Source organism: Rhea americana, unplaced genomic scaffold, assembly GCF_003343005.1.
Source record: "Rhea americana isolate MKP2758 unplaced genomic scaffold, rheAme1 scaffold_91, whole genome shotgun sequence".
Taxonomy (NCBI): domain Eukaryota; kingdom Metazoa; phylum Chordata; class Aves; order Rheiformes; family Rheidae; genus Rhea; species Rhea americana.
Genome location: NW_028187100.1, coordinates 1,451,970 through 1,473,686, shown reverse-complemented (window position 1 = coordinate 1,473,686; position 21,717 = coordinate 1,451,970). Strand labels below are relative to the sequence as shown.

The following is a 21,717-nucleotide window of genomic DNA, read 5'->3' as shown; positions in this document are numbered from 1 at the left end:
AAGCCCTCAAAGATTAACTACAAAGACCTCTCTATACCTTTGTGTATGGAAACACTGATGGTAAATATGGCTGTACTGAATGACTTAATCCCAAATAAGTCAATGCGTCCAATGTGTACCAGCAACACTGAATCACCAGAGTGACCAGATTAAAAAATAAAATTAAAAAAAAAATAAAAAACAGGCAAAAAGGGTTGCTCCGTGCCTTGAGTTACATGACAATGACCTGCCATCTATCCAGTAAACCAGAAAAGCAACTGACTGTGTTCCCTCACATAACCTGCTGGAGGTCTCAGGGTAAGGATACACTCCTTGCATTGATTTATAGAGGACACAGCCACCCATCTCAGGTTACTTGAGTGCATGGGTAGAGGTCAGGGCTGGAGCATCTGGCTCTCTCTCACTGCATAAAAATGGAGGAGAGGGAGAGTCCCGTGACCTCTGTCCTGATTTTAAGATCCCAAGAAAACTCCTCCAAGAAACCAGGAGCGGCTTTGTCATGATGTCTCAGCGAAACCAAGGTACCTTTTTACTTTACTGCTACTTCCACAACTCTACTTGCTGTGGGTAATAGCTCTGTGTACCCCAGTGCAGCCACAGAGGCAGTGAGCTGTGGGAAATGAAAATGGGTACAGCTGCACCACATAGCAGTAAAGAGACTGATTAAACCTTTCAGCTCTTCTGCATCAGTACTAGCAGTAATGTTTCATGCAAGTTAGTTTAAAGGACCATAGGTGAAACTCAGACCCATCAGATTCAAAGGATCCACATTACAATTTGGCTAACTTTCCAGTGAAAAACCATTGAAAAGTTTTGTTGTTGTTCCATTTTCTCTTTCCTTTTCTCACCCATTCAATAAATAAAAGGAGAAAACATACATAAAAATAACATTATTTAGCCTTCTCTTTCTTTCTGGACTGGAAGCAATGGAAGAAATAATTCTGACAGCTTTACAGCCAGGCAAGAGGGCATAAAGAGGACACTAGCACTGCTCTTTTTTCCCCCCCCCCCCTTTATATTTAAAATAGATTTTTATCTAAGCCCACACAAATCTTTCATTTAGCTGTTACCCTGCTGGCCAGGATTGACTTTTAGGCCTTCAGCAGTCAGAGAAAATATTCAAGGCTTTGTTATGCTCTCATTTATATCAGGAAGGAGGCTACTGAACTCAGCAGTTACACTGCTATCCCATCAGGGGAATCTGCTGGTCCTTATCAGGTTACAACGCTTGAACAAGGTGAGACAGTGCTGATGTGGGGGTGGATTTGATTAATGGGGGAGAGGCGATGAAGGGATTCTAGCCTTTCCCCCATCAGCACTCATTTTATAACACACATGAAGGAGAGTGGCTCTGATGCACAGTTCCACTCTCATCCACATCCGATGCCCATGCTGCATGATATAAAGTACATTCACTTGGTTTAGGCTGGTTTTTCAAGCAGTCCAACTGAGCCAGGCCCTCTATGTTTGCTTCTGCACACACTTCGTATACAGACAACCATGCTTGTTTTCAGCTGCCAGCATAGCTAGAGAACCAGGCAGAGTCAGTGATGCACTGGAGGAGATATTGGGGGCTGCTTGGGAAAATCATGCTGTCTCACAGCAAGAAAATGCTAGATGATTTTCCTGTCACTGATGTTCATTCCCTATGTAGATTTTCTCTGGGGCATTGAGTGTCGCTGAATCTTATAAAAATATCTTGCTTATGACAGGCACTATATTGCTCCTAGCGTCAGATTAAAAAAAAAATGCTGGGAAGCAATGTGTTACACTGTCAATAAAAGGGATATTTCTCAAACCTTTTCTGTTATACATGGTGCTTACTCTTAGTGTCAGTGAGACTGTGAATAGTGGTGCAGTCTGCCTCTGTGAGAAAAAAAGGGTTGCAAGAGCACACCCAGAAACAACAAATGCCCCAGGCATAAAGTATAAACAGTGCTAGCCGGTGCAAGTTTGTTTGCCAAGTGATGGTATCTGCCATGTTAGTTGTAGCAATTATGTCTGCTGAAGCATGAAAACAAACACACACATTCCCCTCACCTCTGGTTCTCTTCTCTGCAATGCCTACAGAGTTATGGTAAATTAAAAGTGAATTTTCTCTGGTTGCCGCTGCTTAGAAGAAATATTAAGCCTCACAGTCTAGGCTTTAAATCAATTTCTAATGAGATGAGACCCACTGTGGGGAGGGCAGATGGGGCAGATTATTCCACCTCTATTTTCCCATGAAGCTTCTGACATTGGCTGCTGCTGGAAGTAAGATACTAGATTAGTTTGACCTCAGGTCTCGTTCAGTATGGGAGCTTTTATATTCCTATGTTAAACTCTATAAAGTAGATCACTCTCAAATTGCTTTTTACAGCTCCGTCTGGTCCTTTCCCCTTGATAATGCGTGTGGGAAGCCAAGCAAAATGTTCCATTAGTGTTTAGAAGGAGAATTTGAGATATATTTTTCATTTGATGCTCTAGGATTTATTATGTATATAGTGCAGAAATGATTTTACTGGACTAAAATCACATTATGTATTAATGAATTACCAGGATATGAGTCAGCCTTGGAATAGTTTGAGCAGGAAGGTAGCATTCTTCCACAAACAATAATCCGTTGATAAGTAGTGCTGAAAGCTGTAATTCAATAGGAATTGTTCTTAAAGAGACCCAGAGACGGCCTATGTGTATACATATTCTCCACTGTTGCAGTAGTGCACCTTGAGATAATGCCATGTTACAGCTCTTCCTTACTCATTTAATCACCTTGATTAATGTCAGGGATCCTTTACACTAAGTGCTATACAGGATTGCAGTGAAATGACAGCCCTATCCCAAATGATCAGAGAAGTTTCATTTTCTTGTGCTTTCACCTACCCTTCTGACCCTTTTAAAAGTGTTGTTTTGTTTATTTTATTCCAAATGAGGACCTGAACCAACTGAAGCAAAAGAGGCTTGCTTTTCTTCCCGTAGCCATGTTATGAACTGTTGGCACTTGTGCAGGTAACTTGGTGATAAGCCAGGTAAGATGAAAACAAAAGTCTAGGCTTAGACACTGAGAGGCCGTCAAATGGAGGATTATTTTCTGGGGTTTTGCTGAGTGGTATATTTTTTGAAGCATGTTTGCAAGGAGTTTCCATTAGTGTTTTCTAAGGGACACCTGCCCTTCCCAGACTCCAGGGTTTTCTGGGCAGAGGCAGTGGCATGAGACAGAGCAGGTACCAAGAGCCTGTTGGAGAGAACCCCGTTCCCGTGCACCACAGAGTAGGGCCTTGGGAGGCTGTGGCATGCTGCGAGTTGTAGGCAGGCAACCAGCCTGGCAAGTGGTGGGCAACAGACTTTGTTTTCACAGACCCTCCAGCCTTTCTCATTGCCTGCAGGGGAAGCATTATTTTGCTTCTCCATCCCCTCCTCATCTAGGTATGATCCTCAGACTGAGTTCTTGCAAGGAAGCAGGTGACTTTTGTTAGTTCTGGATCTCAAGACAAGGTTTCTAAATACTTTTTAAACAAGCCTTTGAATCAGAGCTGGAGAACAGCAGTTTGTGTATATGTTCAAAGGCCACTGACTTYTGCAGGAGCTCAAGGTAAGCTGAGGAGGTAGGATCAGGTCCGCAGGAGGACCTGCATTTTACTGAATTCTGAATTTTAGTTTTCAGTTGAAAACTGAAATGCATTATAGTACTTGCTCTTTCAGCACTGTCAGATAACACTAGGCCAGATTTTCACCCAAGTACACCAACTTCTTATTCCTTCAAGAAGTCTCTCTAGCAGCTACTCAAGGGTGATGGAGACAGCTTGGCAAAGAGAATGGTTTTCTCTGCTTAGAAATATGTCTAAAAAGCAAACGTGTTTCAGGACAGAGGAAATATTCTTTGCTTGGTATACAGAGAGTAAAGCCTTTTTTTTACATTTGTCTCATCAGGCTGTTAAGTTGCTCTCACGGAGTTGCTGTGTAAATAGTGGCTTAAGCAGAGTGGAGACTACTATACCATGCTCATGTTTGTAGGGAAACAAATAAACCTGCCTGAATTTTCTTTTAATGCAMTTCTGCTCTTGATATATGGCTTCTCCTACCCCAAGCACTTGAATTAGTAGCACAGTTTATTGCTGTAATAGCGGTAGATAAGTCAACTTGCCTTTGCCTTGGAAAATGATTGATTTTGGAAAAGGATACACATTTGCTCATAAAATCTTGGCAATGTTGTGATTAAAGTACTTTGTTTTCTTAAAAAACGTTGGGAAAGTATTGACTTTAATTGCATTTTAGATTGTCCTGGCAAAACAATGGTAAGAGGATAAACATAATAGGAGCCAAAGCCAATTGCCTCCTACTGGGTTCCTCAGATTAATAAATAGAGGGGCCTGAGCACAACAAAGGCCTCGCATAATGGAAGGGGCTGGGAAGGGTGGGAAAGAGCCAGGGCAGGTATGCACAGACCCAAGAGCAAGGGTAATGTCTGGGAAGTCTGTAATCAGTCAAGCATTGCCAAAATTCCAGCCTCCAATTTTAAGGCCTCCATCACCCAGAAACTGTGTCCTTTTCCTTCCTTGTCTCTATTTCTCTTTCTCTTTTTTACCTCATGTCTGAGCAGATCCAGCCCTCCAAGCAGCCCTCAAAGCTTAGAGGCCTCTGGGTGGCCTTTAAGTGATGGTGCCCAACTATTACTTGTAGAAATACCCATATGAGCCAGCTGGCTCAAGAGCATCTTTATTTTGGTGCCATAAACAATGCTATATTTCAAAGCTTGCACCAAAGACAATCTGTACATAATGTGTGGAGGCCATGACTCAAATAAAAGGGAATGTCAGAGACGTGCAGGAGCTGGTGGGCACAAGTATCTGCCAAGCAGAGCAATGCATTTGCTAGTGCACRCATGACACTCATGTCACAGCAGAGATGTAGTTACACAGACAAGTCACTGAAGCGCACATGCAGGGCTCCAAGAAGAGCTGTCATCCAAGCGCACCACATGCCAATGCCCACAGTGCTTCAACTTTGTTGATATTGCTAGTGCTTCTAACAGATTAGGCCATCACACATGCCACTGAGTCATTGTGCTTTCATTTTCCAAGCTAAGCATTCAGARATACAATTTTATGTCAGGCTCATTTATCACAGCTATGTTGGCCTTTCTCTGATTTGCCATAGCGGAAAGGTTGCAAATATATTTATGTTTTCTTTGCTGTGGCMCATGGCCTTTCATCAAGCAAGTCTCGTGCTCACTGATCCAATAGTGGGTAGATTTTATAACTCTTTGGAAAAAAAAAAATGTGATCCAGCAAAGTGCTTAGCTCATTTTCTATTTATTTTTAAATTAATAGGTTCTAAAAATGAACAGTACTGTTAAAAATACTTATGTGTTGTTGATACTATTAGGTAGATTATRTTTAGAAGACAGTTGTGCTTTACTCAGGTTCAGATCTCTATACTGCATTTTTAAATCCTCTAATCCTTTTAAAAGCAGTTGCAGCAGATTATTCACAAGGATAACAGCAGTGGGAAAAGGTAGGATGAGAGCAATTGCCATGAGCTCATAGTAAGCTAAGTGTGAAGAGCTGGACAGTAAAAAACTGTAATGATTTGAAATTCTCCTTTCCTAATGCTTTTTCAGAACATCTCCCTTAACTCCCTTCAGGTCTGTGATCTTCACTGATTTCTTTTTTTTTTTTTTTTTTTTTTTTTTTTTTTTTTTTTTTTTTTTTTTTTTTTTTTNTGCCATTGTGTCTAGTTATTTTTTCTAGTTTTTGTTTTCTGTTCCATAGAAGACCCAACAAACTTTCTCATCTGAAAAAATGACTCCTTTTTAAAAATTTTATTTTAAAGTATCTCCAGAGCTGTCTCAGATGACTGGTGCATCTCTCTACAAGCCCTCCTTGGAGATTGCCCTTGAAGAAAGCTAATAGGCCTTCCTTCCCCCTTCCCTTGTCTGAGAGTAGTTTTGAGTTTTTTCTCTTGGAGCGCCTGAGGGACTGTGTATCTGAGGCTGAAGAGTGTGTCTGCATACAGAGCCTATAGAGAGGGAGTCGCATAGCCAGCCATATGGACTCCTTGGAGGGCGGGCTGTCAGGAGGTGACCCCTCCTCGGCCTCTGCACAAAGCGGTGGCCCGTCTCCAGCTCCACGAGCTCATGCATCCAGTGCAGTTGGTCAGCAAATTGCACACCAGGTTGAGTAAGTTCATCTATCAGGTGATTTCACACACTGGGGGAGAAGCCATGACAGCGTTGGCTCACGGCTGGTCAGAGACAGTCGGGAGCATGGGGCTAAGAAGAGTGCAGTGTTTCTTGAGGTGAGGAAAAGSGGGAGGTTTCTGCATGCAGGGAGCAAATGTTTCTCCTCAGAGGTGAAATGCACTGCTTCCTTCCACTTGGACGGTTTCACTGCTCAGTATTGGTTTCCTCATCCTCAATCTGTTAGGAGAGCTGATCGGATTCAGTACTGCTGACCAGTTCAGCTCAAATGAGGAGGTGGAGGAAGATGAAAGTTTGTGTTGGCCCTTCAGACGCTCCTTTTCCTTCCCAACAGTCGCATGGGCAAAAGCTGCTGCTGCTGTTCTTCTGCTCACCTTGCGTGGAAGGGATTTAGTATGTAGCTTTCACTACGGAGTTTAAATTATTAGAAGAAATTATTGTCCACCAGAAAGTGAATTTATCAGGTAATTTTCTACCATTTTTCCTTCTTTAATTTGCTTCTGTTTACCAAAAAAAAAAAAAAAAAAAAGGTCTTCATAATACTGCATGGAGAAAATGCTGAAAACCTTTTTCTTTGCCAAACATCAGAGAAGTAATAATGCAATAATAATAATAATTATGATGATGATGATATATTTCGTTTATAGAAATTTTAAAAAACATGGGCCAAATCCCACAACAACATTGAAGGATATCCCAAAAGACCCCAAAGTTAGCTGCCAATTCTTACCTGGCTGAAACTGCCCAATTCTGCAATTTCCATCCAAAACTATAAATCTTTCCAGCCCCTAAGGCAAAGCTTTTGGTGACTGAAAAGCAAGCAAATAGTTCTGCGGCTGTTGCATGAGTCAGAACAAAACCCTACTCATTGACTGGGAGCAGAATTGGCTCAGCAGTGCTGACAGGAAGAGGAATGTGTGATGGTCAGTTCACTTGGCACATGCCTTCAGGGAAACACATAGGGAATAGATATTTACTGCATTAAGATGTCATTTTACAGCCCTGAGACTCTGAGARTGCCTTGAGGAAAGCTTACGGAAGAGAGTTATCTTGTGGACTCTGTGTGGAAGAAAATTAAATAGGAAATTTTTGAAAGAAATTAAAAAAAGAAGGCAARGTTAATTTGTTAATATGTGAGATCACATAAACTCCCTTGGAAGAGTTCCTAAAGAAAGGGTTTTATTTACTCTGCAGAGGGAGCAAACAATTTAGGCCTACAACTTTATTGCCAAGTTTCAGTTTTAACCTGCTTCACCTCTGCTTTCAAACCCCAGGGATAAGCACAGCAGTTCCCAGAAAGCTGACTGGTATCTTCTGATAAGGACTGATAGTAGAGAGAAAGCAAATGAGCTGCCATTTGCCTTCAAAGACTCTCCCAATTGTACTGCCTTGTTCTTCCCAGCTGCAATTCCCTTTGCTGCTACTTCTAGGTAAACAGTGGGAAACCGATTGCTCTGATGTTAATGATAGTGATGAGTTTGCTGGGTTAAGAGTTGTCCCTTCAGTGTCTAGCATCAAAGAGGGATCTGACTACTGCAGTTCTTGTAACTACTGAAGGGAGCAGTGAATGATTAGTCTTCTGAACTTAACCGCTCTGGTGATATGAATTAATCGGGCAGCTAGCCAGCCCAAAGGAGCTACTTAGTTGGAATTCTGCTTTCTTGAGTGTAACCTCAGATGCAAAAAATATATATATGTGTGTGAAAAATATATGAGGAGGTACCTGCTGATTCCAGGAAGGATCAGGTATGCATTACACTCTTTTAAGTGAAGTTATTCAGCCTTTACCAAATTTAGCAACTGAAAAGGATCAGCAAACTGAACTCTAGAAATTAAACAAAGACTAAGAGTTCAGTCCAGGAAAACTCCTAAACTGTCCTTTCTGGAACAGAGATGCTTTCCAAGGTTACCAAGCAAGATACTAGAGGCTGTGTAAGGCAGGAGTTCAGGCTAAAGGGGCAGTCATCTTACTGGCATTAAATATATTCATTCCATGAAAAACTGTCCACACTTCTAGTAGTTACAAGATATCTCTCAGGCATGGATGCACAAGAGAATTGAGAGAACATACACAGAAAGGAGAAATTGCTGAGGTCCAGATATTCCTTAGAGCAGAAAATGAGTATTTAAAATAGATCAGAATGATAAACAATAGAGACAACTGTGGCTCACTAAACTGCCCTCACTCTTGCACCAGAGCTGTTAACTGCCTACAGTGCATTTACTACTGTACAAAGACAGAAGAAGACATAGCCCCTATTAAGAGTGATGATCAGCAGTTTGACAGCCTCAGGAGAAGACGTTATTAAGGGACAAATAACCTRGAAAGAAGACAAGCTATTTTTCAGGATCTCAACATAATGAATAAATATATATTGAATATAAAAGGATATTGAAGCAATGAGACAAAACTGGGTAGATTATAACACTAGTGGTTCTTAGGGCAAGTGTGGGTGGAAGAGATGTGATTCCTACTCCAGGCATTGTATACTATGCTGGATGAAATGAATGGAAACTATGGTGTAGTCACATCTTCGTGGGCATTTGGCTCTTATGCAGAGCACTATCTTCTTGATCAGCCCAGGAAAGCTGGCTGGCTAAAAGTCCATGGAGACCTTGCCACTGTGGCAGAAGCTGGGGCTGCTGCATTAGGCTTGCAAGAGAGCAGCCACCTCTGTTTGGTCAACCCAGAGGAAATGGCTCCAGTTACTGATGTCCATGCAGCCACATTAGAAAGTACTGCCCTCTGGCAGCAACTCTCTGCTGGCAGATGCAATGTAGAAGGTAACTTGAGCCCTAATTCCCTCAGTAGGAATGGCAATGCAGCTATGTCTTCAAGACCCTGATGCTGCTGCAAGTCCTTACTGATTTCTGTGGTTCGTGTGTGAACTAAGGCATTGATCTGCTTATAGCATTGCTGCCTAAACCTGTTGCTAGAGCTCAGAGGCATGTACTATTTGTTACAAGTGGAATCAAGAATAGAATTAAGGTGGTTGGGGAAACTAGATTAGCTCTAATTTGCTATGAAGAAGGTTTGCTATGATGAAGCTATGGGCTTCTATAAATACATCAACAACAAAAGGAAGACTAGGGAAAATGTGGACCTGCTGCTGAATGGGGCGGGAGCTCTGGCGACAAAAGATACAGAAAAGACAAAGATACTGAATGCTTTCTTTATCTCAGTTTTTTACTGCTAAAACCATCCCTTAGGAATCACAGACCCTGGAGACCAAGGATAGATTCTGGAGAAAGGAAGACTTTCTCTTGGTGGAGGAGGATCAGCTTAGAGAGCATTTAAGCAAACTTGACATCCCCAAGTYCTTGGGCCCTGATGGGATGCACCCACAAGTGCTGAGGGAGCTGGCGGATGCTATTACTAGGCCACTCTCCMTCATCTTTGAAAGGTCATGGAGAACTGGAGAGGTGCCTGAGGTCTGGAAGAAAGCCAATGCCACTCCACTCTTCAAAAAGGGCAAGAAAGAGGACCCAGAAAACTATAGGCCTGTCAGCTTCATCTCCATCCCTGGAAAGATGATGGAGCAGCTCATCCTGGATGCCATCTCCAAGCATGTGGAGGAAAAGAAGGTGATTAGAAGTAGCCAGCATGGATTCACCAAGGGGAAATCCTGCTTAACCAACCTGACAGCCTTCTGTGATGGAATGACTGGTTGGGTAGATGAGAGGAGAGCATTGGATGTTGTGTACCTTGACTTCAGSAAGRCTTTTGACACTATCTCACAAGTTGACCATAAGTCAGCAGTCACCTCAACCATTCTGTATTGCTGTGATGAGCAAATTTTTATTCCTGAGCTGAGCCACAGCAGCAGGTTTGAATAGTGCATGACACAGTGGTCTAAACTGTGTTAGAGTGGATAGAAAACAAAAAAGTCTTCAGAATTTGGCAGTGACTGCTATTGTGTGCCTATTTCTGAACCTGAGTAATAGTAATTCGATTCTGTACTGCTAAATCCTTGAAATACCTCCTTTCTGGGATGCTTACGTAATCAGTCACAGGTTTCTGATTATTTGCTGCATCTCTCTACAGCAGCGTCTGCAGGTTTCTTCTRCAGTTTATATGCATTTATTTGTTTTACTACCACTTTGCATTCTTAGAACAAGTTGTCTATAATAAAAAGCACATTTCCTTGCAAGCAGAATCAACTTCCTTCAGAAGTCCTTCATTCCCTGATTAGTGTGTTACATTTGGTCTTCACTAATCACATAGTAAACTGTGAGCAATAAAATTCTTAAATAAATAAATGCTCTGGTTCAAGTCAAAGTTAGCCATAATGGACAGAGTTTCCCACTTAAGCTTTTGAAACACAAGATGCGACTGTGCTACCTACACATTTACATTCATTTTAAAAGTGTAGTAATTAATGCCAGAACTGTTTCTCCTGCAGATCATTAGTATGTTATTAACAATTAAGTCTCAGCAACAAGTTGACTTGATTGCAAGTCAGTCAAGCAGTGGGAAGCCCGAGTGGGTGTGGTTTTTCAATTTCTTTTAAGAGTTTGGGGCTATGGTGTTTGTGCTCTTTTTTTCCCCCTCTTTTTTTTTTTTTTTTTTTTTTTTTTTTTTTTTTTTTTTTTTTTTTGGGGGGTGGTGTCCAGAATCACTTTGTGTGAAAGCAATGAAATGGAAGGTTTGTATATTACTACATCTTTCCATGCTTCCTCTTCACTGGTTTTATTATTGTAGACTCTGAAATGTAAGAAGAAGTTAGGCATAAGCCATTCCTTCTGGTAGATGCTGGATGTGTAGAGTTACATCCTCAGATAGAAGATGTATTTTTACTAACTGTGAACAGGCAAAGTCACTTTGGATAAGAAAACTTAAAATATGATGGAAACTCTGTCATATAGCTGCTGTAGCAAAATAGTTTTCCCAACACTGAATTTAAACCAGCATTTTTTTGGAGAATCTAGCTCGAATCATGATTCCCTCTGGTCCAGTAACTGCTCAGATTAACATATGTGGTTTCCCTAATGTCTGTCAAATATTATTGAAAACCGCTCTGGGTAGGCTGTAAGGTGAACAGCATTACATGGGTGGTATCAGTTCCCTGCAGAAATTGGAGGATGGAGTGAGGGGAACCCAGAAAATAAATTTCAGCCACAATATATGTAAAAAAGCATTAGTGTTTATTTTAAAAACACCATACAACAGTTCTTCAGAGTTTGTATGTGTGTATGTTTAACAAATGGGAAAAGGGAAAGGTTGTGTTTCTCAGAGGAGCCAGTGACTTGGAGGCTGAGAAATATGAACACAACACATTCTGAGTGGCTTCGGGTTTGGTTGCTCATACATACGTATGAGCAGTTGAGCGGGGTGCTCTGCGCTGTGTGTGGCTCACTCACTAAGAATAAACCAAGGGTATGTGAGAAGACCAAAGTAAAACCACATTACTGTGGACATGKGCACTGGGAGGGCATGTCCTGCTGTGGCACAGCATTAGGAGATAAGTCCACCACAGCAAGTGGCACTTTGTGGTGTGTGATGTGGTGGCAGCTGCACTGGGACACCCGAGCTGTTGCTTCCTGCGTGGAGGTCGAATGCTGCTAACRTGTGGATCTGAAAGCCACAGGTTCCTCGCTGTGCGCATTCTTCGCAGCATCCTGGGCAGCCGTTATAAAATCTGCCCAAACCTTTGCTGCCGTGACAAAGGTGTATTTAAGCTAACTGGGACAAGGATTGGGAGTGTGCGGAGCTGTGATTATGGCCTCTCAAAATATTACTGCAATACAGCGGCYGTTTTTGGCCATAGTGATCTACCAGCTTTGAAGGTCTTGTGAGTCACTTCCAATGAGAAAGGAATTGATAGTGGAGATGGATATTTCCTTTTCTATTTATTTCATTTTCTATTTCTAAAGGGGAAAAGGTTATTTTCTAGTTTATTTCTACTTGAATTACTGTATTTTAATATAATGCATAGATTTTCTGTATATGCTACTTATCTAGGGTACACTTCGTGCCTGGCCTCACTGAACACAGACCAACCAAATATGAGATGGTTTCTTTGCTCACAGTACCCAGAACTGTTTTAGTCTGTTTAGAAGTCTCCATCCCACATCCTCATCTTAACTTTTATTGGTCTCTAAGACCCTCCTGTCTTATTCTCTTGAAACACAAACACTATTATCAAATAATAATGATTTCTCCTTGCCATGTTTATTTTCAGACTGACTTTTCAGACTTTCACCTGTGGCCTGTGTTTTGGAAAGAGACCCCCACGTTTCATAAATTAACCTTATTGTTTTATGTATGTCTTGGACAAAAGCTGTTGTTAGGACCACTAGCCTCCCCTAGCCAATTTCATCATTTAATATTAACAAATAAAATAATAGTAAGAAAGAAGAAGAAAGAGAAGAATCCATCTTTCTGCAGTAAATTTTTAATGTTTGATTGGGCCAGCTGAGCATTAAATTGTTCAGTTCTATAACCAGTCCCCTAGCTGGACKCAGGCCAAAATCACATGTGTACCTGTGTGCAAGTAAAATCTGGCAACATGTACTTGTGCAAGAAGTTGTACCAGTTTCTACATCAGCCTGTGGTCCTCATGCCATCTCAAAAAAAGTGTTATATATCAGCCTCATCTTTAAACTTTTGGCATTGAGCTGCTTGCTTGCAAGGCTAATGCTTTTGGAAATGCCGTGCATTGCATTTGAATTTTCTGTTTACTGGTTGCTTTAAATTACTCTGAAAATTATTGTAGAGAGAAAAACAATAACAATGCAGAATACRGGAGACTGCATTTGAGGACTGGAAGCCAGGCACAGAAAAGAGCCTTTCACTTCAGACTCGCTGGTATGAATCTGGTTCAGTTTCAGCCTTACCAAAAAGTCTTAATGTCTGAGGGCTTCTTGATGCCCAGCACTCTTCGTCCACAAACGAGCAAGTGCCCGCATTGCACAGACCCACCAGAACAGCTAATGCTGCTATAATTGGGAGCCTACTGSCAGCGGTGGTAAAAAGAGCTGGGACTGAAAGAACATGGCAAAGGRACCACTTTCTCTTTGCGCCCTCAGCTCAGCATTGAGACACATCTGTGTGGGGAAACTCAGGAGAAATTGTATCTGTGGAAACTCCCTGTTCTAGAGAAAGGTGGAAGGATTTACTTTCCAGTACTGACAATTTGACATCTACTTACAAACRTTATATTCAAGGAAAACTTAGGTCGTTAAGACGTCATTTAATATGTGAAAGAATAAAACAGAAAAAACACATAAGAGTAATTGAAAAACCAACAATAAAATCCCCAAATGCTGACTTGAAATAAGAGGAACAGAGCCAAGCAAATATTCTAAAGCATGACCGCCACTGGCAACAACTGCATTCCTCCAACGCAGGAAAATCCTGCTCTTATATTAAACAATCTCTTGGAATCAAATGCTTCTAGGCAAAACTAAAGGAATGCTTCCGCCATCTGAATATTGTCTTTGGGGATGTGGACTGGTAGACACGATGCTGGATTTTATTCAGCATGAGATGGTTGCATTAGGTCTTGAAACCGTGACTGGAAGGAGAGCCGTCAGCACCATGGGACACCATGGACAAAGTGCCTTTAGAGAGGGCTGGGATGGCCAGGGTGGAATTAGCCCTTCTGGCAAGTCATCTGCTGTGAAGTAGGGAATTCCTCACCTTGTAATTTATATGCTACCCATTGGGAATCCTGGAAAAATTACCTCTGGCAGGGAACTTGTCCTGCACTATCAGAGGGGAAATTAGCCCCATAGTTCCTAAAAGCTTCAAGCAGTTAAGCTCTGAAGATGTCTCTTAATAAGCTGAAATGACACAATTGCATATGCTGATCATACCGGTGTATGCAATATTAAATTTTCAACTAAGTGAAAGTAAAGAGAATGTGTTGGATGTCAAGTCAGTGCATTAGCAAATCTGAAATGTTCCAAGATGGCTAGGGACTATTTGTGAATTCATGCCAGATTCGACTAAAAATAGAATAAAAACTTTTTGACGTTGAAGTGTTCCACTACAGCTCCTTCAAAACAAATCATTTTGACTTCTTGTGTTGAAACAGCTTAAAAGCTTAACTTAAATAATTCTAAATCACTTGAAAAGCACCTTAAATGCAAAAGTTTGCTTTTCAGCATGTCCTTGAGTGGGAGGGAAAAATATTCAGGGTGATCCATAGAATGAAAGTTGTGTGYTTGAGCATGTGCATGTGTTTGTAGGGGGGATTTACTGCAAAACGAAAAGAAAAACCGTTTATTCCCAAAGCTCTTGCTGTAACCTGCCACATCTCTGCTTTTGGAGTTTTGAGCTTCTGTTCAGTACCTGATGTTAACAAATTATGTAGCATTGTTCATACAAAAGAGACAAAGATTAGAGATGTACGTTCATTCCCAGTTGTGTGGTAAGAGGGATTTGAAAGCCAGATGTGTGAAGGTGAAAACCAGGCGTAGTTCACTGCTGTTCAGCCTCTGCTGAGAAATACCTTTTCCAAAAGGGTGGTAGGAAATAAGCACATCCATGTAGGGTGGATATGGTGAGGAGTTGTGGGGCGCTGCAAAGGTGTGAGCTCATTTCAAAGGTTCTGGGAGCCGTGGGGTGCCAGCACCCAGCACACCGATTTTGGAGTCTAAAGAAAGAAGTTGCAGGAGAATTTCGGCATCCTGTATCATGCTGCCAGGCTCTTTGAGGGAAGGGTACGTGGTGCATATTTCCCCCTTTTCTATGAGCAGTGCTGAATTCCTCAGGGGCCTGGTGATTCTGCAGATAGGGCGCCGCGGAAAGCCCAGTCCCCGGGGCAGCGCCTGGCCCTGCCCAGGCCCCGAGGGGACGGCTCCAAAGGCTTTATTGTTAAGCAAGGAAAAAGCGGCGYGGAGGCTTTCCACCAGCCAAAGCAAGACGCTGAATTCAGCAGGGGTTGAATTTATGAGAACAGCGGCAGGAGGCAGGAGGAAGGGTTTAAACGGCTGAAAAGCTTTTCGTAGCGGTCTTTGTATTATAGTAAAAGTGTTTGTTTCAGCATCTCCGCTAGCCAGTCTAAACAATGTAAGTTTACGAGCAGCTGATATTTCATATAATTGAAATGCATTTGTCCATCTTGAGCGCCTGTTACTTGGCAAGCAGAAGACTGGTCAYGTTATTCGACAGACTGTTGTTTCCACAGGCAAGGAGGGGTACACATCCTTGTTAGTGTGAAGAGAAAACTGTAAAGGCCTAAGCCGCAATGTACAACACCACAGAGCAGTACGTGTGAAAGCAATGCATAAACCCCACTGGCTAAAATGGTACGGGATAAGAACGTTACTGAGAAATATAAAATTAGTTGTGAAAAGGGGACTTCCAAGGTAAGTCTGAGGCCAGAAAATGAACTGCTTTGGTGAATTTCTCGCAATACCATACAGTGAACAAGGTTACACTTGAATGAAACCATGATGTATGGTTTGGCTTCTTATGCATTAAAAATCCTTTAAAACTATAACTGCAGTGTGCATTCCCAAATGATTTTACATTATGTATTTATTTAGAGAAAACCGAAACAGTTTGCCATTTATGCGTGTTCGAAAGCTACATATTTCCGAGACTATAAAGGAAACTCTAAAAAGAAACTACTTTCACGACTCAAATAATGATATTTTAAAATACATAGGAGAATGCATTAAAAATGAAGTAAGTGTACAGGAAAGAAAAGAAAATCTTGTTGTCCTTTTCTTGTTGCTCAGTCGTAACAAGTGACTGATGCATACGCAAAACCAGAGAGGATAATTTTTCTGTTCATCACGTGTATTTCATTTTGTGTTATGCTTTTGCCWGTATGATTTCTTTCCACTTTGTGAATTTTCTTCCTGTATATATTTTGAGACACTTAAAATTGGAGATCATATAACATATAGCTGTTTACAACACTGTCAATTTATGCATAAACTGTCACAAACACTGTGGGTTTTGTGTACACATACTACAAGCTTAATTTCATAGTTCTTGAGGTTAAATATTTGCATTTATATTAGCAGGATGAGACCTAGAAGGTTTCATTAAACATCAAAGCTATTTAACTAATGCTTGAATGTAGGAATTGGGTAGTATACCCTTATGGATTTGTGAGTTTCCAAACTTTTTCAAGCGCCCGCTGCTTGCTTCACATGTACAACTTGAAAGTCCAAGTTATATATAGTAACGGTGCTGCTYGGGTTCTGTTCTTAATGAGCAACTTTAGAAAGTGTGCAGGCTATTAAAGGAAAGCTATTCCATTCCYTTATACCTCAGTAATACTGGAGGAATGTGATATTTTGTTGAAACTACAACTCTTAACTAACACCCTTGTATTAATTTCTCTGACCTTTTAACATAAAAATTAATCACTGATTAACAAACAATAAAAAAAAAACAATTCTCTGGGGATAAAAATAACTCAAAACTACTGTTATTTTGCACACCTTGCTATGTAAAACACCTTTAATGCAACGACGTTCAGCAAGTCCGTTCTGTGATGACTGCAGTCGAAGTAACCTCCGTGCTGCCGCAGAGTCCCCGCCGCAGCAGGCTGTTATTTGCTTTCTGCACCAGCTGCGGCATGGAAGAGGCCRTGTCAACACACAGCTCCCACTAGTGAGCAGGGGTCGTTGGAGGGGCCCGACTTCTTTAAGGGAGAGGATTCCAGTTTTCTTGCCTGGGGCAGAACGTGGACTTTGAGCCAAGATTTCCTGTGTTGTAGGTGCAGCCCTTCCTCTCCGAATACTGCCTTATTCCCAGGCAGAGCTTCGCTTCTGCCTCTCGTAGCTGGACGAGGGTCTGTACGGTCTTGCCTAGGCAGAGCCAAAGTGTGGGAGCGACTCCCTGTCCCGGCGGATAAGATATCAGAGGAATGGTTAGCTGTTTCGCTAAGTGAATAGTGTCCACCCGAAGGGTCTGGTAGGTGCTTCCCTTCGACCATACAGCCTGTGAGCAATAATACACGCCTGCAAGGTGATAGCCAGGCGCCTGCTTTGCCCCAGGGMGAGAAGGGAGCTGAGCACTCGTGTTTGGGTGAGTGCACTCACTGCAGGGCCGCGGTCAYAAATACGCACCGCGGCCCCGCTCTGTGGTCAGCCATTCTGCTCGATTACTTTTTCACACGTGTTTGACGCATAATGGTTCATGTTGAATGAAAACTAATTATTTCAGGTTTTGGTAATGCAGGAAGAGAGAAGACAGAGAGGGATTTGATTCCGTGTCCCCCCCACCACCCCCACAATTCTTTCCCGTTGTGCCACTAACCCCCCCTCAAAAGCTACTGTTCCCACAGCGCGGCTGGGAAAATACGATCAGAAGTTAAAGGTTGCCACCTAACGGTGAACACATATAACACGGTCTTCATGTTTTGCTCCTAAATGTTTCATTCCTAAATCAAACAAGTCCTTTCTTTATTGGGCACTGGAGGAGTGAAACTAATGTTTCATTCAGATCTTACCCGGGGTGATACCTGCTAGATTATCAGTAATGAGATGTTGCAATGGACTGTGAAATCCCAGCCATCCCGTTTAACTGAGTTCTAATTTCTTAACGCTTTTTCTYTGAATTCAGATATTGATGAGTGCTCCTTTGAAAGGACCTGTGATCACACCTGCATCAACTACCCTGGAAGCTTTGAATGCCTCTGCCATAAAGGCTACACCTTGTACGGGCTGACGCACTGTGGAGGTTTGGAAACTGAGTTTTGCTTATCTGCTTGCTTGTTCGCTTTGTACTGTTTACTGAGCCACACATTTTTTTAGTTGAAGATTTTAGAACAGGAGATGCTAAAATACCGTAGTGAAGCTAAAATAGCATGAGCTGGATGCATCTATAATTTCAGAGTCTCAAACCTGCTGAAGTATTCCTAGGAGAAGAGCATAAAGGCAAAACAACTGCCTGGCATTTTTGTCATGGCCGTACACAGCAGCCTCGGAGTAGACCAGCAGCCTGCAGCTGTGGCACTTGCATTCCTGCCTGCGTGGATGCAGTGCATCTCTCACAAGGAACRCAAAATACCACCAGACTGGGGTTTGTTGTACCACACATCATGCACATGCACAGCRAGCTTTCTTAGAGTGATTTCAAGCATGGAGCACCCATGGGTACTTCCRCAAGAATGAAATTATTCACAGGAGGAGGGCAAAAAAGAGGATAGAAGAAGGATGATGATTTTACAAAGCATTTATACATTGTGGCTCTATTGATACTTTCTAAATTTAAAAAAGGAATGTGTATTAGTRTTCTTTTACTATATTCTTGCTGACTAATTTCCTTTGATATCACTGAAGTGGGAAAACCTGGCCCTATTGTCCTGGACCATTAGCATATAGCACTCATTTAGCAAACTCCGCCTTCAAAACTTTTTACGTTCACTAATTCCTCTTTAAAGAAGAAAAACTCCAGAGTATTTGCCCCCACTTTACAAATGGGAAAAGAAGAGCACAGAGCTTAGAGACCAACACCAGAGGGAGGGCTGGAGAGAAGCTCCACRCCAGGTCACTTGTATTCCCATGCCCAGGGGTGCATTTACTTGTTAGCTGTGCCCAGGTACACCGAGCCCCCGGTGTGTGAGCCACTGTGAATCACCCACACCAGAGGCAATTTCTGAGTGCTTATAGTAGCTAGGCAAAGTTGTCCTTAAAAGACTGAGAGACCTAAACTGCCTATGAAACTCATCAGGGAAGGCTTGTTCCCATCTTCAGGGGAGTTACTTCAGCTCCTCAACCTTTTCAGCATAACAGGAAATAATCGGTGCTATAATGTTCGATTATCCACGATGGAGGATTTTTTTTTTAAGTGCACCATAGGGCAGTACTCCCACATGACAAAATTAGAGGTTCAACTTCTACTTGATCAAGACAGGAGAGTGTTAGAATGCTCAAATTTAAGTCCACTGTTTGCCAGGGTATCATAGCATGGGACTGCCTGCCACCAGCCCAGCTGGCATTTCTGCAGTCTCTTGTCTGCACATTTAATAAGCAGGCTAGATTTTGATTGTGTCCAGAGCACTGGTCAGAGGAGAGCAAAGGCCTGTTTTGTGGGATTTGTGAAGTCTGTTAAGTCTGAATTATGCTTTTAACCAATCAGATCAGCATTACACAATTAAAGTAAAAAGGGTAAATTGTAATGAAAGCTCTGAATCTAAATTATTGTTAGAAAATGCTGAGGAACACAGGACATGATCCATCTCTCACTTTTTTTAAAAAAATAAAATTAAAATACTTTTCTGGTAAGACCTGGATTGGGGGATACAATGCTATAAAATTATCCAAGATAAAATCTAAGTAAAACTTATATTAAACTATAAACAAAGTGCTAATTCTAAGCCCTCATAGGCTGTGTATTCAGACTGGATTCTGATCTGAGTCAGACTTAGCCCAGGGTAAGCATAGTTAGAGGAACTGCTGAGAACAGCATTTGACCCTCATGGCTCATAATTTGTGGAGCAGTTGTAGTGTTATGAACTGAACCAAAGAGGTCACCTTAAAGGCTCATGTTGTTTCTGTTCCTGCATCACTTGTTTTAGGCCATAGGAGAAAGATGCAGGAGGTGAGTGCTAGTATCTCTTGCATAAAGCAAGATAGGTAGCAGTAGCAAATTAATTAACCATGTAGGAGAGCGGCCAGGAATAGAAATTGGTGTCTATCTTAGACAGGAATTTGGGAAGACTCCATTTGAGAGCAAAATCAGCATCTGAAGTTTTTGGGGACCTTTGGTATGTGGGGCAAGGAGAGACTGATCTTTGATTTCACTGTTAATTCCTTAATTAACTTACATATCTATTTTGGGGGGAAAGYCTCAGATTTGGGGATTCAGCTTCAGTTTTTAACCAAGAATAAGGCAGGACCAAAGTTTCAACAGAAAATACTCAGTGCCATTTTGGGGCAAAAACAGAACAAGATCCAAACCTCATGCTTTTTTCTGTAATGGACAGATCCAAAGTCCTAGAGCTAAATCCAGACATGTTCAGGCCCTGAGTTTTGCAGCTCAGGCCAATCATTAATTTTAGTCTGCCCTCAGAGAGGGTTGCTTACAGTGAAACAAATAATTCACTTTGGCCATCATCCATGTGGCACTGAGCAGACATCAAAACTAGGGAGAAATAATGCATCCAAGAGCCCTCAGAAAGGTTTGGCTCATGTTTGCTTCTTAGTAAGCTTTCTCTCCATCTTTCCCCTCTACTATTGCTATTAAATAAAYCCCAGGGCAATGGCCCTATTCTGGGTCTTCCACGAGGAGGTGCAGCCCATGCTGCTCTTGCTGACATTCAGCTCACAGCCTTTCTTGCAATAAAATTTGTGTGGCATAAGGGAGTCTTTTAGAAGGATGGTGCTAATGCTCATACCTCTCATCTATGGAAAGCCCTACTTACAGTATGTATTGGTTCGTTAAGTGACCTTAAGAAAGTTGGTAGACTCTAAAGGTTTATTGGCACCTTTGGGAATTTGGCTTCTTCTGTAGAGGCTTGATTCTGGACTGAGGCACTTAACAGCAAGAGTCTGTGATTGAACTGTTTGGCCAGAACTCAACGACAGGAGCCACGTGAGCTAAATGTGTGTTTCCAAGGAGAGGCTGTGAAGTAAGTTCTACCGTCAAACTCAGCAGAAGCCTACTTCTCTGACCACCATACATCAAATTTAACAAAAAAAGCTTGCTCTGGAACTATCTGCCCAGCCAGCTTTTGCTACTGCTGACCCAGGACTTTAAGGAATCCTGACTCTGGCCCCAGAATCACAAGACTGTCTAGAAAAATAGATGCCTGTTAATCTGTTTCTTTTAGGCGTATTCTCTGCTTTCTAGGTTTTTGCTTAACCATACAGGCTAAAATTTTACATTAAAAATAAAACTATCTCTGGATTCTAGCAACTGCRTCCTTAAGTGCTCCCATGCTCCCACCAAATGTCCCAGGAAGCAAGAGGAAGACTTGGCTAATATGAACATGCCTGTATTTGTTAATTAGCGCAAGGTCTGAACATGGGCTTGACCCTCATGCCGTCATCAGCACCACTTGCTACCTGTAACCTCACAGTCTGGCTTCAGATTGGGAAGACTGGCTGTATAGAGTTAAATATAAAAGATATAATTGGAGCAGATATCCTTATGCATGCATAAGCATGCAGCATGCAGCATAGAGCATTATAATACACAGTAAACATGCATTCATGCAGTTAATAGTCTGTTAAATTCTAATTATATTTTCAGATATTGATGAATGCAGCATCAGCAATGGTAGCTGTGACTATGGGTGTCTTAACACAATGGGGAGTTACGAGTGTGTCTGTCCGTCTGGAAAGAAACTTCACTGGAATAAAAAGGACTGTGTTGGTAAGTGTGGGACTCTGACTCAGAGGAGACTGTGTTGATGCTCATGTTCTCCAGGAGTATGGAAAAGGCTGTGGTTTTGCCTGAGAGATGCTGTATTTTAGCAAAACAGATCCCCAAATTTATTTTATAAACTGGGGTAATACCTGACCCTGTGGGAGTCCATGGATGTAGGGTTTAAGCACAGGTGGATTGCAGAACAGGAAATAATTGGGTATTATTTAACAGTGCTGGGTTTTTTTTTGTTTTTTTTTTT

At 41.8% G+C, this 21,717-nt stretch overlaps 1 protein-coding gene across 4 annotated transcripts in view; it reads left to right on the top strand.

Annotated features, from left to right (window-relative positions):
- Window positions 1-21,717, top strand: part of SCUBE1 (signal peptide, CUB domain and EGF like domain containing 1) — a 216,950-nt gene that overhangs the window by 164,820 nt on the left and 30,413 nt on the right. For all 4 annotated transcript variants that reach the window (XM_085324449.1, XM_085324448.1, XM_085324447.1 and 1 more), the window contains 2 exons: window positions 17,709-17,825; window positions 21,342-21,464. In XM_085324449.1, coding sequence (XP_085180575.1) covers window positions 17,709-17,825; window positions 21,342-21,464 — 240 coding nt within the window. The remainder of the gene's footprint in view (window positions 1-17,708; window positions 17,826-21,341; window positions 21,465-21,717) is intronic.